General features: G+C 41.5%; 1 protein-coding gene across 1 annotated transcript in view; it reads right to left on the bottom strand.

Annotated features, from left to right (window-relative positions):
• The window catches only part of FSTL4 (follistatin like 4), a 470937-nt gene that overhangs the window by 180089 nt on the left and 269558 nt on the right, over positions 1 to 21290 (bottom strand). Inside the window, exons 4-5 of the mRNA XM_077824942.1 lie at positions 20574 to 20764; positions 11725 to 11845 (exon numbers count right to left, since the gene is read on the bottom strand). Coding sequence (XP_077681068.1) covers positions 11725 to 11845; positions 20574 to 20764 — 312 coding nt within the window. The remainder of the gene's footprint in view (positions 1 to 11724; positions 11846 to 20573; positions 20765 to 21290) is intronic.

Raw genomic sequence — 21290 nt, 5'->3', positions numbered from 1 at the left:
TGAGGAGAAATGGTTAAATAAGATATACCACCCAAGTCCCTTAATTTTCTTTTCCTCCCTTTCTCTTTCCTTGAAGAAAATTATACCGGCCAATTCATCCCCTGCCTAATATTTAACAAGGGAAATGTGATCGATGATTGCTAGGAGCTGTTGGTCTTATCCCTGGACCTAAAGGGGTGAAATTAACCCACCATTCTTCTCTCACCTCTTAAAAGCCTTGGAAGCAAGATGTTTATAGATAGCTGAGGAGAAAAGGAGAAATTTTCTATTCCCTAAAGGCTGCTTTTAAATAACTCTTACAGAGAGAAAATCTACCAGCTCATTACTTCTATATCCTGAGCATCTTCTGGAGAGAATTGTATTAGCACTTAGTTGCAGGGCCCAGGGCGAACTGGGCAAAATCTCAGGGTGCTGTTATAAATGGGGCACCTCTGGAGCAGGGGTGACCCTCCCCCTGCTGCTCTGCTGGTGTCTGCAGCCGCGTGGCTCCTGCCCCCGCCTTGGAGCTAGCCCTGGCCAACTGCTGCCAAAGCTTCCTGTTTTCTATCGGGGGGTGGGGGGGGAAGAGTAGGGGCACTGAAGTCAGGCTGTCTCCTGCCCCCCCCTCACCCATGTGCCCCATCTCCACAGAGCGGGGGGACAGGACTCACCAAGAGTGGGATGGAGCTGCTGTGTCTAAAGGTGCTGTGTCTTCAGACTGGTGAGTGCCACTCACTTAAAGGGGCAGCGCGCAGTCTCTCACAAGCTCCCCCAGCTCACACACTGTGTCTCTTTCACACTCACCCCTTATATTGTTGTTGTTACTTGCTGGTACTTCCTGCAAAGCACATATATTCTCTGTAATTTTATTTTTAGTTTTTTGACTGGTCTATGCATTTCATAATTTTATTTCTCTCCTATGCTTAAATTTAATTCTTTGAGTAGTGAGTTCTAAAATGCCTAACCTGTCCTGGCTGGAGTAATTATCATTATTACTTTTATGATCATATTGTGCTTTGTCATTCATTATTTAAAGTGGTACAATCATATAATAGTATCCTTCTAGAACGTAACTTTAGCTTGTACTAACCTTAGCAGTGCCAGTTTAAAAAACATTACCTAAACACGTAACTTTAGACACTGGGCAAATGAAGGTTGCTTATTTTCAAATTGTATTTTTAGTTATATCTGTAGAATAACTTGCATGAAAATCAATGCAGTTCCAACTATGATACTAATAGCAATGATGGAGTCAAACATTAGTGAGTCACATACATGATTGTGATCAGTAAACATAAATGCCAAAATAATTAGAAAAATAAATTCCCTTACTTAATAAAAGAGAAAATAAAACTTAATCACATATGTTAAAATTATGTTTTTAGTGAAAAACAATTGACTAAAATAGATTAGATAATGGCAGTAACACAGTGTGTGTCTGTTAGAGAAAGTAAGCAGATTTTATTTATCTCTACTAAAGATAGTGTACAAAGTATCAAATGTGTGTTTCTAATATCTGTTAAAGCTCCAGAATTGATACCTCAAGGCTTGGGATTGGGAATATATTGCTGTATTATCTCCTGTATTATCTCCTAAATTTACATATAAACTTTTAACATGGCTTTAATGGAGTTTGTACATATTTTGTTTTTTCTTTAGAGCGCTCCTGTCAGCAAATTCCTAAGTTATTATTTGCAAAAACCCTAGAGTTTTCAGGTGCCTAAATAGTCCCTGGAATCATGGTTAAAGTTTCCTCCCACCTCCCAAAATCTGAAATGGTGCCCCGTGTGAGCCAGGAGTTGCCAGAGGGCTGCAGGAGGGCCGTTAGCTCTGGCAAAAGCCACAAAATTGAACACCCTAGCCCTGCTCCTTCCAAGGCCCCACCCCCTTCCTCGCCTATTCCTCAAAGCCCCACCCCCACTCACTACATTCCCCCTCCCTCCATGGCTCACTCTCCCCCACCCTTACTCACTTTCACTAGGCTAGGGCAGGGGCTTGGGGTGTAGGAGGGGGTGACGGCTCTGGGGTGGAGCCAGAAATGAGGGGTTCAGGGCATGGGAGGGGGCTCTGGGCTGAGGGATTCGGAAGGTGGGAGAGGGCTGTGGGTTGAGGAAGGGGGTTGGGGTGTGAGAGGAGGTGCGGGCTCTGGGCTGGGGGTGTAGGCTCTGGGATGAGGGGTTTGGGCTGCAGGAGGGGGCTCTGGGTTTGGGGGGGCTCAGGGCTGGGGCAGGAGATTGGGGCACAGGCTTACCTCTGGCGGCTCCTGGTCGCCAGTGCAGTGGGGGTGCGAAGGCAGGCTTCCTGCCTGTCCTGGCACCACAGACCGCACTGCATCTCGGAAGTGGCCAGCAGCAGGTCCAGCTCCTAGGCAGAGGCAGCTCTGCGCGCTGCTCTTGCTCGCAGGCACTTCCCCCCAGCTCCCATTGGCAGTTCCCAGCCAATAGGAGTGCAGAGCCGGTGCTCGGGGTGGGGGCAGCACGAAGCCCCGTGGAACCCCTGCCAAAAGCCAGACCTGCTGGCCGCTTCTGGGGCACAGCGCTGTGTCAGAACCGGTAGGAACTAGCCTGCTTTAGCCGGGTAGCACCACTGAGCAGACTTTTAATGGCCCAGTCGGCGGTGCTGACAGCAGCCACCAGGGTCCCTTTTCACCTGGGTGTTCCAGTCGGAAACTGGACACCTGGTCAGCCTACCCACCAGTATCAGGCCACCCTGCCAGTGCCTTCTTTGTGCCAGGGCTGAGCTCTGGCATCTTTCAATACAAATTAAACGCTGGAGGAGGCAGTAGAGCCCAGAGGTGATGGGGGGTGAGGGGGAACCCAGGGAGCCTGGAGTGATGGGGTGGGGGCACCAAAATACAAGTTCGCCCAGGGTGCCATTTTCACTAAGGCCGGTCCTGGCAGGGCCTGAAAAGCAAAGTCCGAAAGGCAGCCTTTGGCCATTGGTTTATTCATTTGTTGAAGCCCTGTTTATGTGCTAGAACACAAACCGTATTACTTGCAACAGCATTTCATATAATTTGCTTAATGCACTAGAATCAATAGGTAACCAATGTTAACACATGGCAGGAAGAAGTGATGTTACTTGTTTACTGTATTAAAAGAAAAGGGAAAACAACGTTCAGAGCCAAATCCATCTCCTGTCAACAGGGAACACTCTGGGGCAAATTCAGTGCTTCGGGCTACGGTGCTGCACCTGCTCACTCTGAATTTGGCACACTGGGTCAGAGGGAGCAACTGAGGGGATTTCTATCTTGGGGAAACAGAATGCCTCTGAGCGGGCAGAGGAAGTGCACCTGCTCCTGCACCCATTTGTGAGTGCAACTTCCCCCCGCCCAGCTGACTGGTGCTTGGGAGATCAGAACCATGGCATTGCCTCCTCTATACTCCGGGAAGAGAGCAGCCCTTCTGCTCTCCAAAATACAGGGATGTCAGTTCTGCCCAGGGCCAGATTTACACCTTACGTGCCCCTAGATACAGCATCTTCAGCGTCCCCCGCCCCAGCTGATCTTTGTGTTTTCCGTAAAAAATTAAATGAAAATAAATATAAACACAGCCTCCCGGGAAGGCATGAGACCCTCTGCCATGCACAGCACTCCCAGCCTAAGCCAGGATGTGGCCCACCTGTCGCCAGTGAGGCACAATGAGGAGGCTCTTTTCCACAGCGAGTGGTCCCCGGGTGTCTTCCGTCCCTCCTGCAGCCCAGCGCTCTGGCTCTGCCCATGCCCCTCCCTCTCTCTCGCTGGCACAGGGAGGATGCAGTGGGGCGGCGGAGATTGGGAAGGGGCTGGGACACCCCCAGCACCTTCAGCAGCTGCCCTGCCCGGCTGTGGCTCACAGCTCCCTCAGGTGGATTGACTCGGAGGCTCACCCTGCTCCAGCCCCACACACTGGGTGGCCACCAATCCACATCAGGAGCCTGTAGAATCAGATGCTTTATTGAAACTCTGAAAGTATATTTTTAGGATTGTAGAACTAGTTGAAGTTCTCAATCCTTTGTATCTTGTAATTTAAAGCTTTTTATCTCACTGGTGAGTTCATATAAATATATATATACACACACACACTCTCTCTCTCTCACACACACACAGTATATTAAAACAAGGATCTATTTTGATGTTTGTGGATGAAGTTTTCACTCTCACCCTCTTTGCTCTTTTTGGCACAATAATTTTATTATTGTTATTTCCCTACCCCACTCTACTCCATTTCACCCTGTTTCACCATAGGAGTTTTCCTTTTTACCCCTTCCCTCTCCAGGTTCATTTATCTCTAGAAATCGTTTGGAAGTTTTAATGCCAAGAGATGAAAACTGCTTCATACTTGTGCCATGCTTCAAATAGCCATGAAGAAGGTGGCTGTTCTTAATGCTTGTCAGTATTCAGGAGCGTATCTAAGGTCTTTTGTAACAAATAATTCAGGTTTGTGTGGCAAACTGAATGACAGCTAAAAGATGCAAGTATGCAGTGTTGTTGTAGCCGTGATGGTCTCAGGATATTAGAGAGACTGGGTGGGCGCGGTAATATCTTTTAGTGTATCAGATTTGTGACCTTAGCTTACTAGGTAGATGAAAAATTCTCTCTCTAAGCATCAAATTTCCATTAATGTTGCATGGATATCAGTCCGTTGATTACAGGATCTGAATATAGCTTAAAATAGGAGGTGCTGTGACTATTTGTCAGTTTGCATGAATATAACAAAAATACAGCTGATGTAAGATACACATAATAGGATTTCAGCATAGCTTCAGAAATGTGGCAGTACACCTCACAGGAGACATTTCTTTCTACATGTTGCTCATCACTTTCCCTTTGAAGCTGTGGACACTGGGAATCAAGAGGACACATGTTTAAAAATGACACATTACAGACACTACAGCAGAGGTTCCCAAACTTTTTTTTTTTGCTGTGCCTCCCCTTCTCCATGGGAACCATGTAACAGCCTCCTCTCCCCAGGAACTCCAGCCCGTCTGGGGCAGAAAGTGACTCATCAAGGGAGCTGGTGGCTCAAGCCCAGGTTGGCAGTAAGATCCGGCTTGCTCTATCTCTGGAGGAGCCCAGAACTGTGCAGAGTGGACTGGGCTCCTCCTTGCCTTCCCTTCCCCTTGTGTAGAGCTTGGTGCTCTGGAGGGGTTTAAAATCCATAGGGCTGTGGCTGGCCGGGTGCCCAGGGCAGGGCAGCAGCAAGGAGTGTACAGGGAGTCCCTAGCACTCAGGGCGAGGGAGAGCAACACAACAGGCTGCTGCTGGGGTGGGGCTGTGCCCCTTCTCCTCCAACAGCTGTGGACTCCCTGCTAGCTCTCCCCACTGCTGCCCCGGCTGGCCACCTGGCCAGCTGCAGCCCCACATCTCCCTGATAGTCTCACTGTGTCCCCGAGTTTGAAAACCAATGCGTACAGCAAAACCTGCTCTTGGGGCCAAATCCCAGTGTCATCATAAAGCCTGAGAAGCCATACAGTTTGCTGAGGTGTTCTGGGAGGGAAATCCTCCTCTGCAGGCCAGAGAGGAGCTGCTACCACAGCTTTATTGCTCCTGTCACCCTGGAGGAATGGCCATTACAGCCATGGAACTGGTTCTGCAGTCACTCAGGTTCTCTTCCCTCTCCACCTCCATAGTCCCCCTGCACTGCTCCCTGTTATTCAACCCTATCCGCCAGGTAGAACAGCAGCACAAGTTCCAGTACACCCCCTAATAATTATTAAATGAGATAAAAGGCACAGAAGAAAGAAAACACATGAAAAAACGGTGGCAAAGAAATAAAATAAAGAAGGTATTTTCTTCAGTACTTAATACACCAAAACCCAAGATGGCCCACTTGGGCAAACATTCCTTCTGTCCAAAATGCTTTGGTACACGTGTTGCCATTTTATCCTTCTAAGTAGTATATAAAACTGTACACTTCCCATATATTTATTATCTCTAAGACCCCTTAGTGGAAAAGCAGGTTTCTTAAAACAGCCTCTGCCTCCCTCCTCCCCTGGCCCCATTTTTATGTATAGTATCCAAAAATGCTTTTACAGGGTAGATTAATCATTTCTCACATTTGTCCTCTCAAAATCCTTAGCAAAACAGATAATTTCAGCAAAAATTTTAGAAAACTCAAACATTTTAGGGTCTGAATTTTAGAAAGAGCCTCCACTTCTGCAGAAAGAAAATTGTGCCAGCAAATAATTGGGCCTATAATTTTGCACTCACGGCTAATGCAAATTATAACAGACCTCTAACTACTTGAATATGCAGGTACAAATGTGTAGTTAGGGTTAGATCTGGATCCTATCATATGGGCCGACAAGTAACTGTGTTTACATTTAATTTTAATGATGCAATTTTGCATCCATAAGTAATTGAAAATACTATTATTTGCATGTGCAAAATTTCTTCAATGAACTCTGCTGGTATGCATCAAATAATTATTTGGGATATAGCGTTCAGCCAGTTTTATGCATCAGTGAGTCACCCATACACATTTATAAATATTTAGATATTCCAATCTTGCAAGAGTGTATGAAGACATTTGACTATGTCACCTTTGAAACACTTATTTTACTCAACACTGGAAATTCTTACATCTAAAAACAGAGATAACAAATCAATGTCCCCGAAGAGCATTTTTAAATTACCAAAGCACTGTATTTTAATGAGTTTTCTTTGCAATTTGTACACAATAGATTTCCAATACCAACTTGTAATTAGTTCATTTTCTCCAATCATTATGTATTAAGTCCAGTAACATTTTCCAGCTGGTATCTTTTGAAATGAAAGGTATTTGGAAAAATTACTATGCTTATGCAGTTGACATATAAATACATTGGCACTAGTGTGCAGTTGATACTGTAGAGTAAGAGAAAACAGTCAAACTGATACAGAGCATCAAAACTGGTTCTTACATCAAAGTCTCTGGTTTTGACTGCAAATTTTGTCCAAAAATTTTTGACCCCACAAATCTTAAAATAGTTAAAATAAATAAAATTTACCAAGTCTAAAAACTTCTTGGCGATTCTGTATAACAGTTACTTCATGAGACTCCCTGTTCATCCACAGACAAATCATGTTGTCACAACGTATAAGATTTGTATTGATCTAATTTGCGTGTACAAGCTCAGAATGTGAAAGCATTCCCAAATTTTGCCCAAGGAAACTTGTTCATTCCATTGGCAAACACAGCTCCCTTGTGCATTTTTAATTCACATTAGGGATGCGTGAAGAATTAGAGTTTTAGAACTGAATTAGAACCAGAAAGGACGGGGGGAAAAAATTCAAAACTGATTTTCAAAACAAAGCATGGGAATGAGAAAGTCAGAATGAGAAACATTTTTACATTTATAGACAAGAGGGTTCCTATTTGTTCCCCCCTTTTTTCCTGCTCTACTGCCACTAGTTTGTACTTTAAAATAGTCTGATCCTGTCTGCAATTTGTTCTTCGTTCATTCTCCTGCAATGATTGTTCCTCCCAAACTACAGCTGTGCATTTAATGTGGATGTACTTAGAGATATATGTATCTCTCTCTGTAAAGTGTTTATATGTAAAATGTTTTGAAATATGATAAGAATAATCAATGCATTGACTGAAAAACAAGTATTTCACTTTTTTCTTTTGAAAAGTATTCATTCAAATCCTTTTTTCCTAGATAGAGTATCAAGTATCTCAAAATCTCACTATTCATGTACTAGAAAAACTATTATATAGCAGGCTTTCCCAGGGCTCCACTTTGACAATGCCCAATGACAAGCATAGGGCACAGAAGGCAACCTTTGAGAGCCATAAGTGCTTTGAGATTTGGAAATTATCTTGTGTCATAATTTCTGACCTGATCTCGTGACATATTCATACTGTATCGAGCAACTTCAATCAAAAGCTCTCTAAACCCAGTGTGACCTACCAGCAATAGTGGAACTGTTTTAGGATAGTCAAAGCAATCTCTAAAGGGCTGTTTTTTGCTTTCCTATAATCTAATGAAATGCAAAGCCAAGCTGTCAAAAATGAATGTCAGTTTGAAAAACCCTAATGAGCTAATGATTTCTATCTCACTGTTAATAACCTCTTATTAACTAAAGCAATATTGACAAGACAAAGCAATTTTGACTGAATACATGTTTTCCTTGTCTTTGTCATATTTGTATTACTAATTGACCTGTCCACACTGATGTTATAATATAGAGCTAGAGTTTTCCCAGACAGTTTTGCATCTGCCAACCTACTACTCTCTCATTTGGGAATGACAAAGGTAAGGCCAGCAATGACATACCTAATTTTAATTACCTCCAGTCTGACACAGTTCCTGAAGAACTACCCAAAAATCACTCATCTGGGCATGTTCAACATCCTACTCAGCTGAGTAACATGCTTGCCAAATTACTAGATTGTTTCCATGCTTATTAATTAGATGTTTTCTCTGCTCTAGTTCTTACAACAGCTAGGCCTATTACTACTTGTTATTCATTTGTTGAGTTTTATGAAAGAAAGATAGAAAGTAAGAAGCAGACAAACACATAAAACAGCCAAGCTAGCACCTAACCAGTGTTCTTCACATTTCCTGGGATGTGGACATCTTGAAATAATCAAGTTACAGCTGGGATTTTTTTCACTATGTCTCTTGAGCCTGGATGTCTGATAAGGTTCAATAATCAGAGATTGGAAGACACCCACAATTTGCTCTTCTTGCAAGACCCACCAGGAAAATATTTATACTGCTTGACATGTTATTTATGTATGATCAGGAAGAATTTAAATATTAAGCATTTTTCTGCCTTGCTAACAGCGATTTAGAGCAATTTACATGAATGCAGAGGGATTGTACTCAGAGGATTAATTAAAAGGACAACGTGTCTTTCAGAAAAGCAGAATAGAATGATTCATTTAGAGACAAAGTGAGATATCCATTATTTTGCCCATAATCCAAAAGTGAGAGTTAACTCAACACTTGTATGTAAATAGTTTATTTAAAACATCTGTTAAATTAGTACCTATTAGATACTAGTAGCTTGAAACCAGAACCATTCCACTTCTCAGGAAAGATAAGTTATGCAATTACTCTGGTGCATTCATTTACAACTGATCAGCATATCATAATGTTAAAAATGCTTTCTGGACAGTAGAGTGGGGAGGAAGGGAGAGAGAGAAAGCTACCAAGCAAGCATGAGAGAGGCAGACCGACAACTTTGTAGCTCTTACAGAAATGCCATGGGAGTTTTTAAAATGAACTATGATTTTAAAAGCAACAAAAGAGTGACACAGTGGAGAGTTCAGCTCTTCAAACCATCAAGGTCATCTTTGTACCTCCCTTGGATTAGAGCATTCTACAGGTATATGGTGCATTGGGACAAATTTAATGGAACAATTTTGGGGAAGGGTAAATTTGATTCAGACTTTATGATGTCATTGAATTCTGATAATTAGATTTCACAGTCCGTTGAACAGCCATCTTTGCAAGCCTATTGCCATCATTCAAAAGTGATTGACTTAATTCATATGGATCTGAGCAAGAGAGATGCCAATGCACTGGGTCACACCTATGAAAAAGATGGGAGGACGTTGTACCTTTAAAAGCAGCACTTTGGCTTGGATTACTGACATTCTGGCTCATAATGAAGTGATTAACACAAAGTTCAGACACGCAAAGATTACAAAACCAAACTATGCACCTAAGACAACTATGTGAAGAGCAAACATTTTTGAAATGCATTCTACAAGATCATATTAATAAAATACATTTCCCAGGAAAAGTTGTACTTTGACCAGGATTTTCTTTTTACTTACAAAAGCTGCAAAGTTTCTACAGATACATAAACCATCCCACTTTCTAATTCAGGATGCTGACAAACCATTAACTTATCCTAATAAAAGCAGGTTATTTGGGGAAATCCAAAATGGAGAATAAAGTCATAAAATGGGCTAATTTTGTTGTTTGGATGGAGAATATTTTTTTCCACAGTAAGTTCTTTTGAAATATCTTAAAGAAAACCAAGAAGTAATACTACAGACATTTTTGAATACTTATCAATTACTGACTGTTTTTTAGGTAGTATCTCACACCTGTCTGATTTTCATTACCTATTTAAAATTCACTGAACTACAAATCCATTCAAAGCAATATTAGAATTTAGCTTAGGGTTCCTGTGACTTTGAAAACCCATTGATCCAGATATGCTCCCAAGTAACTGCATGTCAAGTCTTTATAGCTGGGTTAATTCACTTTATAGTCTTCTTAATGTACAAGGTTTTATGTTTTATTGCATATCTATTATTTGCAGCATGAGTTGATGAATTAAATGCATATGTGGTTTAAAACAGGTCCAAGGTGCCAGCTGGGACTAATTTTAGAGCACTTTAAAAATTATTATCCCAAACCTTTTTTAATTTAAAACTTGAAATGAACATAACAGAAGCCACTCACTTTAGAAAAGATGAGTATCTGTGGAAGCAGCAATTCTAAGGTGATTCCATTTGCCTTATTACTCTAGATGGACAAATAATACTGAACATTAGCATGCTATTTCAGAAGATGTCAAGTGACTCAGAGCCCACTTCTGCTGCCCTTACTTATGATGAGCATAGAATTTAATTCCATGAGTAGTCATTGGGACCACTCATGGAGCAAGGTACTATGTTTAATGTGAATAAGGGGCGGGGGTGGGGAGGTAGTATTGAGCTTTTACTTTGCAGTTCTGTAGTTTGTAAAGAGGAATAAGAGGCAGAAGCACCCGCTGAAATCATTTTTATCTTACAAATGTTAAACTGACAAGGTCAGAATCCTGTTGGAAATGCCCCTAGTTCCACTGATTTCAGGAGCATTACCTACATGCTTCAAGTTATGCACATACAGACATATCTTGCTAAAATAAAATACAGACATATCTTGCCATAATATCTACCCTTCAGAGGGAGGGCGTGAAACTTCATTAATGTTTGTAAAGCCTTTAACATACTCAGATAAACAAGCTTTGTCTAAGCACAAAAAGTGTTATTATTTTTGGTAGAAATCAGAAGGGTGAGCTTTGAAGTACCAATACATGATTCATAATGGATACTGTTAATTACTCAAAGAAGAATCCATAAAACTTACCAACCCAGGCAAATAACTGATAACTCAAGAGCTTAAAGTTGCACACTGCTTAAGTACACCTTGCTGAATCACAGCCAGTATACATGTTGCGAATGGTTAAACAGGTACAGAGATTTGTCCCAAGATCACACGGCAATTCATTAGCAAAGGTGGAAATAAAAGGTATTGAATTCAGGCAGAAGATGCAGGGGAAAAGCCTTACTTTTCTCACCCCTAAAATAACAGCTATTCTCACTCTGTGGTTAGCCAGGTTTCCTGAAAAAAGTTCTTGAGAAAATTCAGTGGCAAATCCTACAAGCACTGTTCCTTCTGGCTTCCTAAAGACTACATACATGTTCTACTTACATTTCCAGTAATCCAGCAATATCTTTTAAATGCCATTAACAAGAAGCACAATGAAAGCCAACAAAATAGTCCATTGCCTGTATCTCTTTATCAAATCCATAAAATTCAGTTATTTCCTGGTAAGCACACCTTACCTTAAGGAAACAATCCCCCGCCAATGCTGACACCGCCCCCCCTCCCCCCGCATACACATATGATGGAAAGTTCAAAATGAAAACAGCTATTTCATATACACATTTCTGGAGACAGAACATTGTCCTAAAGGATATTCATATAACACCTGGACTGTAAGACACATTTTGTCATTGCAAAGGAGAGGGGGAAAAGAGCATCATGACTTACGGAATGCAGTATAGAGTTCTTGCAGGGTTAAGTAACCATCATTGTTGTAATCATCAAATCGGAGAAGATCTTCCAGCGTGCAATCCAAGAAATCATCCTCTACAGCTTCTTTCTCCATTAGCTGCGGGAACAGAAAGTTATACTAATGCTGAGTTGCGACACACTGTAATTTTGAAAGAAAATTTACCATTTCAACAAATAAAAATGATATGCCCCAAAACCCGAGAATGGTGTAAATTTAATATTAAGGGATCCTAACAGACATAGTGCACATCACAACTAGCAAGGGGTTTAAATTTGACAAGTATTAAAAACCATTATCTTGAAATCAATGCAGGTATTTTTATTTTCCTGTTTTTCATCTTTACAGTCCTATCTGAAATTTTTTGCAGCCATCTATTGTAATTTATGAGGCAACTGGTTGTGAATTGACTGTTGAGGGGTCTAGGATGTCAGCCATTCCTTATCAGCATGGGTGTAGAACAGGGCTTATCATAACTGCGGCTTTTTTTCTTAGCAGTATAATTCTTGCACCCAGGTATTCCAGCTGGTGAAGTGAATTAATTTGTTACTGAAGACTCCATGAAATGTAAGATACAAGGGTAATATTTTAGGATAATACCTGTCCTCTGATGAACTTGTTTCGAACAGTTGCACCTGGCACAGATGACATTATTTCTTTGCTATTTACAGTATATTAGCGTAAGGGGCTAAAGCACAGGTAGCCCATTGCTTTGGCCACTTCTAGTTTATTGCTGCATGAATAGAAATGGGGCTAATTTTTTCTAAAGTGTTCAATTCACTTATAAGGCTTAAGTCTCATTTTCAAAAGCATCTAAGTCACTTATAGTCACTGAGGGGGAGATTTTCAAACTCAGTGGCAGTCGGGCACTTAACTACCATTTGTTCCTTTGACAATCTCCCCTTATGTCACTAAGGGGAACATTTCCAAAAGTAATTTCTGCATGTCGGACCCTAAGTCCAGTTGACTCTCCTGTGTGCCTAAGGGTATGTCTGCACAGAGATAAAAGCCCTGCGGCAGGGCCATGGCTGACCCAGGTCAGGTGCATGGGGTTCAGGCTGCAGGGATAAAAGATGCTGTGTAGACATTTGGGCTTGGGCTGGAGCCTGAGCTCTGGGACCATCCAGTCTCAGGGGCCCAGGCTCCCGCCCTAAAGTCTACACAGTGATTTTTCAGCCCTGCAAACTGAAGCCTGTGAGGTGTTTTTTTATCCCCGTATAGACGTACCCACTGCTCCTACGTGATTCAGGCACTTTTGAAAATTTTACCAAAGATCCCTTCCCCAAAGAAACTTATGAACTCAACTGCCAATACTGCACCCCTTGAAATCAATGGGGACAGAATCAGGCTACAGGAAACAAACATTTGCAACCTGGGGGACTCAGAGGAGAAGGAGAACTTAGACCCCAACACTGCACCTTTACCTCTGTACAGATGCATTAAACTCATTGTGGCTCTGCACAGTTGCTGGAGTCCTCTGCAGGGCATCTGCTTGCAGGATCAGGTCCTTAGAAAGATTTTTGTTTGTTAATAAATTTGGTTAGTATTTGGAGGACTGGTTTCAGAGTAGCAGCCATGTTAGTCTGTATTCGCAAAAAGAAAAGGAGTACTTGTGGCACCTTAGAGACTAACGAATTTAATTGAGCATAAGCTTTCGTGAGCTACAGCTCACTTCATCGGTGAAGCGAGCTGTAGCTCACGAAAGCTTATGCTCAATAAATTTGTTAGTCTCTAAGGTGCCACAAGTCCTCCTTTTCTATTTGGGGGACTAGCTGAAGAAATGAAGCCCACAAACGCTAACTCATGTCAATGTAATATCACCATCTCAGTATATTAATAAAAAGGAATTAAATGTCATAAATGGAATGTATATGCTTTATATCACTTGAGTAAATTCATATTTTGGTTGTTATTCCTTTGGCTTTTTCTGATAGTTATTACCGACTCACTGAACTCTTTTACCCTCAGTTGTTTCAGGAACATTCTCTCTTGTGACATGTGTGGACCTCTAAACTTGGAAGAAAGAAATAAAAAAGGCATGTCCTCCAACCCTTCGTTATAAAGTAATCTAGCCTTGCAGCAATTTACAATATGTCTATATGATGTGAAAGCATCAACTGCTCACAATATGTGGATCAAGCAACGCCAGTGAATGCTGCATTTTCTCTTGAACTCAAAGTACAGTTATTGGTCTTTCTTTTCAATATTTCCCAACCATGAAAAATCAAATTTAAGGTGTAGACATTTGCTTAAGATTAATAGAGCTTATGGGCCTGCTGCAGGAAGAAGAATCCTAAACACAATGGGAAGAAATTACCATATTTGCTTTATAATAAGATTCAACATAGGACCTGGATATTTGTGCAGCATGCGGTGTGTTAACATGAAAATGAAATCTTTTGCCAGTAAAAGTTGTGCTACAGTGCATTAGGAGATTGGAGAACCTATCTTATGAGAGGAGACTTAAAGAGCTTGGCTTATTTAGTCTAACAAAATGAAGGATGAGGGGAGATATGATTGCTCTCTATACATACATCAGAAAGATAAAAGGTTGGGAAGGGAGAAGAGTTATGTAAATTATGGGACAATGTTGGCACACAAAAAAATGGATATAAACAGGCCATCAATAGGCAGATCTGTGGCTGCTAGTAGCAAATATCCCCAGTGGCTGGTGATGGGACGCTAGATGGGAAGGGCTGTCAGTCACTACAGAGAATTCTCTCTCAGGTGTCTGGCTGGCAGGTCTCACCCTCATGGTCAGAGTGTAACTGATCACCATATTTGAGGTCAGGAAGGAATATTCACCCTAGTCAGATTAGCAGAGCCTTGGGGCTTTTTTGCCTTCCTCTGCAGCATGGGAGACAGGTCACTTGTTGGTTTGAACTAGAGTAAATAGCAGATTGTGTGTAACTGGAAGTCTTTAAACCAATGGTGGGGAAACTTTTTTGTATCAGGGGCCATTGACCGACCAAAAAAAATATATATATACATCAATGGCGGGCCACACATGTTCAACTCACCTGCCTGGGGGGGAACGAAGGCTCGGGGCTTCCCGCCCATAGTGGGGTGAGCCCGCATTCACAGCTCCAGCCCCGCAGGCACCGGCTTGCCCTGCTGTGGGGGGCAGCCCTGAGTAGTCCATCCCACCCCTACCTCCCCTGCCCGCCCCCGGGCAGGTGAGTTGAATGTGTGTGGCCCACAGGGTGGATGAAAATGAACCTGCCCATGAGCTGTAGGTTCCCCACCTCTCCTTTAAATCATGATTTGAGGACTTCAATAACTCAGACAGAGATTATGGGCCCATTACTGGAATAGGTGGGGGAGGTTTTGTGGTCTGCAACATGCAGGAGGTCAGACTAGATGATCATGATGGTCCCTTCTAGCTTTAAAGTCTATGAAACTATTCCGAGGGCTGGCGCTCTCTCTGGTTTTGACAGGAAATGGCATGCTGAGGAACCTTCCCAACAAAAGTTTAGTTGAGAGTGATACATTTCCACCAAAAATTCAGTTTCCACAAATCAGCATTTTCCAAAAATACTGCCCCCCCCCAAAATGTTTTATTTATACTAGTTGAAAGTGCCCTTTATGTACTACTCAAACTCTATTTAACGAAGTGCCATCTTTAGGTGACTTGAAATGATCTCTCCACAGCGCTTCATGTGATGAGAACAGAGCTGGACATCTTTTCTCTAATGAAATAATATCTCCTTGCAAGTGTATCCAAAATATTCAACATGGAAAACTTAAAGGTAAAAATAATCCTAGACATAAAATAGATTATGTAGCCCTCTTAGATATGGACAAAATTGTATTACTTGTCTTAATGACTAGTTTAGACACCAGCCAAAAGCATATGTACTATACACTTATTTCTCAACATATGTTTTAACCTCTGACAGTTGTTTCTTTAGAATATATATAAACCCTTTACACATTCCATTCTATATATGGACAGAGCTTTAGCAAACACTTAATTCAAAGATTCATAATTAAAATTAAGTATAATGAAAACGACAGGATCTTTCAATTTATAAGAGAGTATAAAGAAAACTGCTGAAATGTAGAATATTCAGGGCAGAAAAATCTTTAAGAATCTTTCTTTTATTTACAATTTTAGTCTTGGCCTTATTGTATTAAAGGCAATTTGAAGTAATAATGCTAAAAAAATGACCCTTCACCTAGCAAGTAAAAATGTTCAATAAAAGTGAGATCAACCATAACTTCAGAGCTCAATCTTCTAAAGATAGAAATTTCCCTGTCTTCTTTTATATTGAAAATGTATTAACTTTTCATATGACTGACAAGTTTTTACTAGCTCCTTTGATTTCATGTCAGAAGAAAAAAAATAACCCGTGTTAGCTGCAATGTATTCAGTAGATTTATGAAAATGACTTTAAAATACATTGGAGTTTTAAATGGAAATAACATTCCAGTTACCACAGTTGTTAATAGCTTTGTATATCCACAACTCTGAAGTTTTTGTGATATTTCACCGTAATGAGCTCAGAAGGAAACTTCAGTAGCGTCATTCCATTGACTATGGCTGGAGTCGGATTAGGCCCTAAAAGGAGAAAATGTGACCATACTTCTTCATTTTTTATTTCCAAGGATCTTCTCTCACTGAACAAGAATTGTTTGATTTGAATTTAATAAACAAACTGGCAAAGTTATTCTCCCTCCTCTTAGGGCTGGTTTCTGTCTAGCCCTTACATGAGTGCATGGTGGGAGTGGGATGGAATAAGGAGCCATCCCCCTTGCGGAGTTTATATAAGAGACTTGCAGAAGTACAATGCACAGGAAATGCTCCTCAGGGATGGATGATGCTCCAAAGCAGGAGGGGATGAGAAGAGAGTCGATGAGGCGGTGGGAATGGATGACCAGTGGAGTTGGCTGGAGGCTCTAGGAGTTGTATGCTGCACTCCTCCAAGAGGCTGCATTCCTTCCACACTGCAGGGCTCTGGGACGCATTCTGCCTCCACTGCTCCTCCTGGGACAGTGCTGCTGCACATTGCCCCCGGAGAAGGGCTATGCCTAAATGCTACAATGTAGCCTTTAATCCTGACAATCAACTTAACAAACGAGCCTGGTTTTTACAGCAGTGCCTCTACCTTGCCGCTCTACCATAGCAGGTGAGATTGTGATTCCCTGCAGCCTATTTTCCCTTTTAAATAAATGAAAGGAAACGAGAAGTACCAACTTCTGTGCTGGCCACAGACAATGCGATCACAGTATCTCCCACAGCACCACATTTATTTTATTTACCTCTTCTGCTTTGCAGCAAAGCGCCCGTCTTTGGAGTTTCAGATTTAAAACTCTTACAAATTAAAAGACCCAGCTCAGATCAAACACCAACCTACGTAGCAAAGCAGGCAAATTAGTTGAGTTCACAAAGTAGGGAAATTTAAATAGATCCCTCCCTACGAAATCCCTGGGAAAGAAACTGGCCACGTAGCATACCCTGCAAGTCAGCGATGGCATGAGAGTTAAAAATAACTTTAAAAGCATTGCTGCAATGCCAGGAGTCCATTTCAGCACCAGACTTCCACTACCAGCGCTCTAGATCTTTTCTCTCTTGCTTCACCTGTTGCCAGTCATTTGTAAACAATAGGGAGGGGTGAAGAGGACACTGGGTAAGAGAATGCCTAGGCACCACTGTAACTGATACACAAGGACCAAAGATTACCATAAGGCCTGGTCTATATTGAAAAAGGTTTATTGGCATAATTCCGTCAGTTAGGGGTATGATTTTTTAACAGACATAGTTATGCTGGTAAAATCCCTAGTGTATATGCAGTGCAGTTATAGTACAGATTATTTCATGTCACTGAAAAAGAATAAGCTATTCTGGTATATAAGTATAAGGTTATATCGATGCTGCAACTGAAGGTTTGATTGCAACTTGGATAGGCATACCCATTCTAGCTATGATTTAGATAGCATGGCTAAAAATAGCTAGGAAGACATAGCAGCACAAGGGTCAGCATGGGCTGTATAAGCCCCCCCCAGAACCTTGGATCCATACTCATAGTGTCAGCCTGTGCTAAGGGTCTGGGCCACGGCATCTTTACCGTTATTTTGGGGCGTGCTGGCTAGATTCAAGCCAGTACAGTTACGCCAACCTGAGCTGCAGTTACACTTCCAGTTGCAGTGCGGGTGAATACATACTACATCTGCTACTATCAAGCATAGACAAGGCCTAAGCGTGTTCTCCTCTGGGAGATGTGGATACGCAGCACCCGGGAAAATCAAACCCATAGCAACTTGCCCAAAGCTGCCCAGCATATTAACGCTAGAGCTGGTTTTAAAACTCAGGAGCTTCCAACTTCCACTCTTGTGCGGACTAGACCTTGCTGCTTCCTCACTGAAATAGTACTTCTTCTTAATTCTTAATTATAAACCAAACCCTACGCAAAAAACTATCTCATTGAGTTTTGCCTTCTATTTTTTTCCCTAGAAATATGGAGCAAATGAGGTTACACTGTGTGATCTAATAACTATAAATGGCTAAACCTTTTTTCAGTGCAAGTTCAGTTTTAATGTCCTGATGGAATAAGCGTCACATAAATGGAGAATGAAATATGAGAGTAGAACAGACAATCAAGTGTCAGCCTGCGTAAAATAAAGATATTGTCTTACATCCATCACCTTTCCTTAAAAAAAAAATATCAAATTTAGATCAGCTACTTTATATATTCATAGCTATGAGATCTAAGAAAATTTACTCTGACACCTTGAATTGTCTAATCTTATGTCATGTCAACTGCATTAGGATTAAAGCTACAGGAAACTGTTCTACCTACTAATAAACTCATAAGAGGAGTAAGCTTGCTAGCCTGCCATTTGTCTAGTGGATTCATTTTCATGATAAAGCTGAAAGCATACATGCTTACCCAGAAGAGTGAGAACTAGAGATACTTATCTAGAGCGAAGTGATAAAATGCTAACTTTTGCAACTGAAGTGGCTTCCTAAGAGCCATTTGCTTCTAATTATTCTCATGTAAAGCATAATAGAATAGTAAATATATACAGATAATTAATTACAAACATTCTGAGTTTGTTTCCCTAATTTTAAAATTCTCTTGTGGTTTTAATTAGGTGAGCTGAGACAAACGTGCTAAGAGACCTGTGGAACTGTTATTGTTTTCTGTAGCTTGCTCCCCTGTGGGCTTTTTCAAACTCACTTCTGCCCACGGCCCATGGCTATCATTTAACATTCTATGATGCACTCAAATCCAACTTTACAGCAGAGAATTCTTATTCTTTAACAATTCTTCGGAAGATGCTCACCTTCCATTCAGAATGCAACTTTTACTCTCTGAACACTTTTCTAACACTGGAGCTCCTAAAATCCCAACCCCAGTTTTTTTGACAGGCAATGCCCTGCTAAAAGTCTACGAACATACAAACAACTTTTCTCCCCTTTTCCTGGATTGGGGGGGGGGGCGGGAGCAGCAATGTCCCCAAAATGGGCTGCTCTGAGGATACAAACGCAACTACTCCAGTGTCTATGACAAGTGACCATCACATCCACACCACCACTAGTCTCCCACTAGCATCCTCTGTCTGCCACTCCTGCATCACAGCAGGACTTAAGACTCGGGAGACAAGCTTCCTGCTGGCAGTGGGTTTAAGTGGGAGGGGTTTGTGCATTGGCCAATCCCACTCTCTCATCCCAGCCAGCCAAATGACTAACTGGTACAGAAACCTGCAGCAAGCAGGGTCACTGGCTTGGATGCAGCTATTTGACCCATAGCCAGGAGCTAATTTGTCACTTTGAGAAGTTATGCTTCTCTGCTCCAAAGGATAGCCACCTTCACCATTTAGTCTATGGCTGGGACTATTTATCCATGGCTGAGGCATGGTAGGTGAGTGCTAGGGCACATCCATCCATTGTGAGCTGACATACTACACCTCTGGGGCCCAGGCTGCCTGGAGATCCTTTACATGTTTAGCGGGTGATAGTGTTCCGGCACAGAACATGTGATGTATCTAATGCTGTGTGTTGTGTAGTGTGATTGCCTTCCTCTTCTTGCTTCATAGCCAGCAGCCAGCAAGCTTTGGCGAAAGGAACACAGAGTATATAAATCCTTCTTGCTGGTACATAGGGTACCAAGCTCAGGTCAGGGTAACCTCCATGGTCAGGACTCTCTCAGTACCTCCGTTCTGGCACCTGCTGGAAACTGATTGCACCTTGAGTACACATGGAAATCAGTTCAACTCTCAGTGCTCCATGTTTGGTTAACTTTACCAATTAGATTAATTCAAACAGCATAGCATGTTGGTAATTAAAGATTATTATTTTTGCAGACTCTGCATCTTCTCTCATTTTATAATGTTCAATAATCAACACTTCAGTAACTGCAAAGAGATGTGGGGGGAACAAAGCTGTTCAAATATTTTAAACTTACTGTAACACTAATGCAGTGTTTGGAAGGTGGTGGAGGGGCAAGCTTCATTTTCTAATTTAAATCTATTTTTAAATGCAAATTAAGTCTATATTTGTCAGCAAACTGGAAGAATTTAAGGAATGATTGTAAATAGCGAGGGATTTATTTTTGGAGGGGATGGTGAGAGGCCTGGATAAACTGCCATATTTTTCTTTGTAAAGTATCCCAAACTGCTTGAGAAAATGCCTCGGTCTCCCAAGGGAGGAGGGGAAAAGACCTTTTATATACTACAGTAGAATTTTCTTCCTTCACCTAATGTTAGACAAACAGTTACACACAACTATTCTCACAAGAATTTGGCTGTGTTATATTCAATTTACACTTTGAATGAAAAATGCAATCCATTTCATAATCCAATTTTCATTGAGCGATAAACCCACCTGAGCCAGTTCAGAGCTGCTGAGGTGCCCGTCACTGTTTATATCCAAGTACTTAAACATGTCTTCAACTAACAAGCGCTTCTGGGATGTTCTGTCCTCTACAGGGCTGCTCAGCTGGCTGTGGTGATGAGCTTGAAGGTCCAGGAGTATGCTTTTAAGACGGCTGTAGTCTGCCATTGTGCAAGTGTCACCTAAAACATAAGATTGCATTACTTGACCATGTATTTTTACCTTGATCTGTGTAAAGGACTGAACTTCTAAAGGGAAAAGTAAGGCACAATCAAAGACAGTCTGTCTGTGCAGACATTAGCTCTCAGATGCTATGCTTTAAGGAGATCCTATAGTCATTCCCTGTTGTAATAGCTAGCATTTTTAATAAATCCTACCTCAAGGAAGCTCTTAAACATGTTCCCATACAGATAACAAAGTTTTGATTAGCAGCTACATTACGCCTAATAATCTCCACCCATATTAGATTATATTCCTACTATATATTCCTTAACAACACTTATAAAATAAATACAGACACCCAATGATAAGGAAAAATAAATTCTAGCAAGCCTGAGTTTACAACGCTTTATGATCATACATAAATGCCACTCTAGAGCTCTGCACCATGTAAATGGTGGCATTGCCCTGACTAAAAACTGTAAGGCTTTTTGGCAAATGAGGCATGACACACACTGTGATAGTAAGTATTTTATCTCACTGGCAACG

The sequence above is a fragment of the Eretmochelys imbricata genome, chromosome 8 (assembly GCF_965152235.1).
Source record: "Eretmochelys imbricata isolate rEreImb1 chromosome 8, rEreImb1.hap1, whole genome shotgun sequence".
Taxonomy (NCBI): Eukaryota; Metazoa; Chordata; order Testudines; family Cheloniidae; genus Eretmochelys; species Eretmochelys imbricata.
This window is presented reverse-complemented; position numbering and strand designations above follow the sequence as displayed.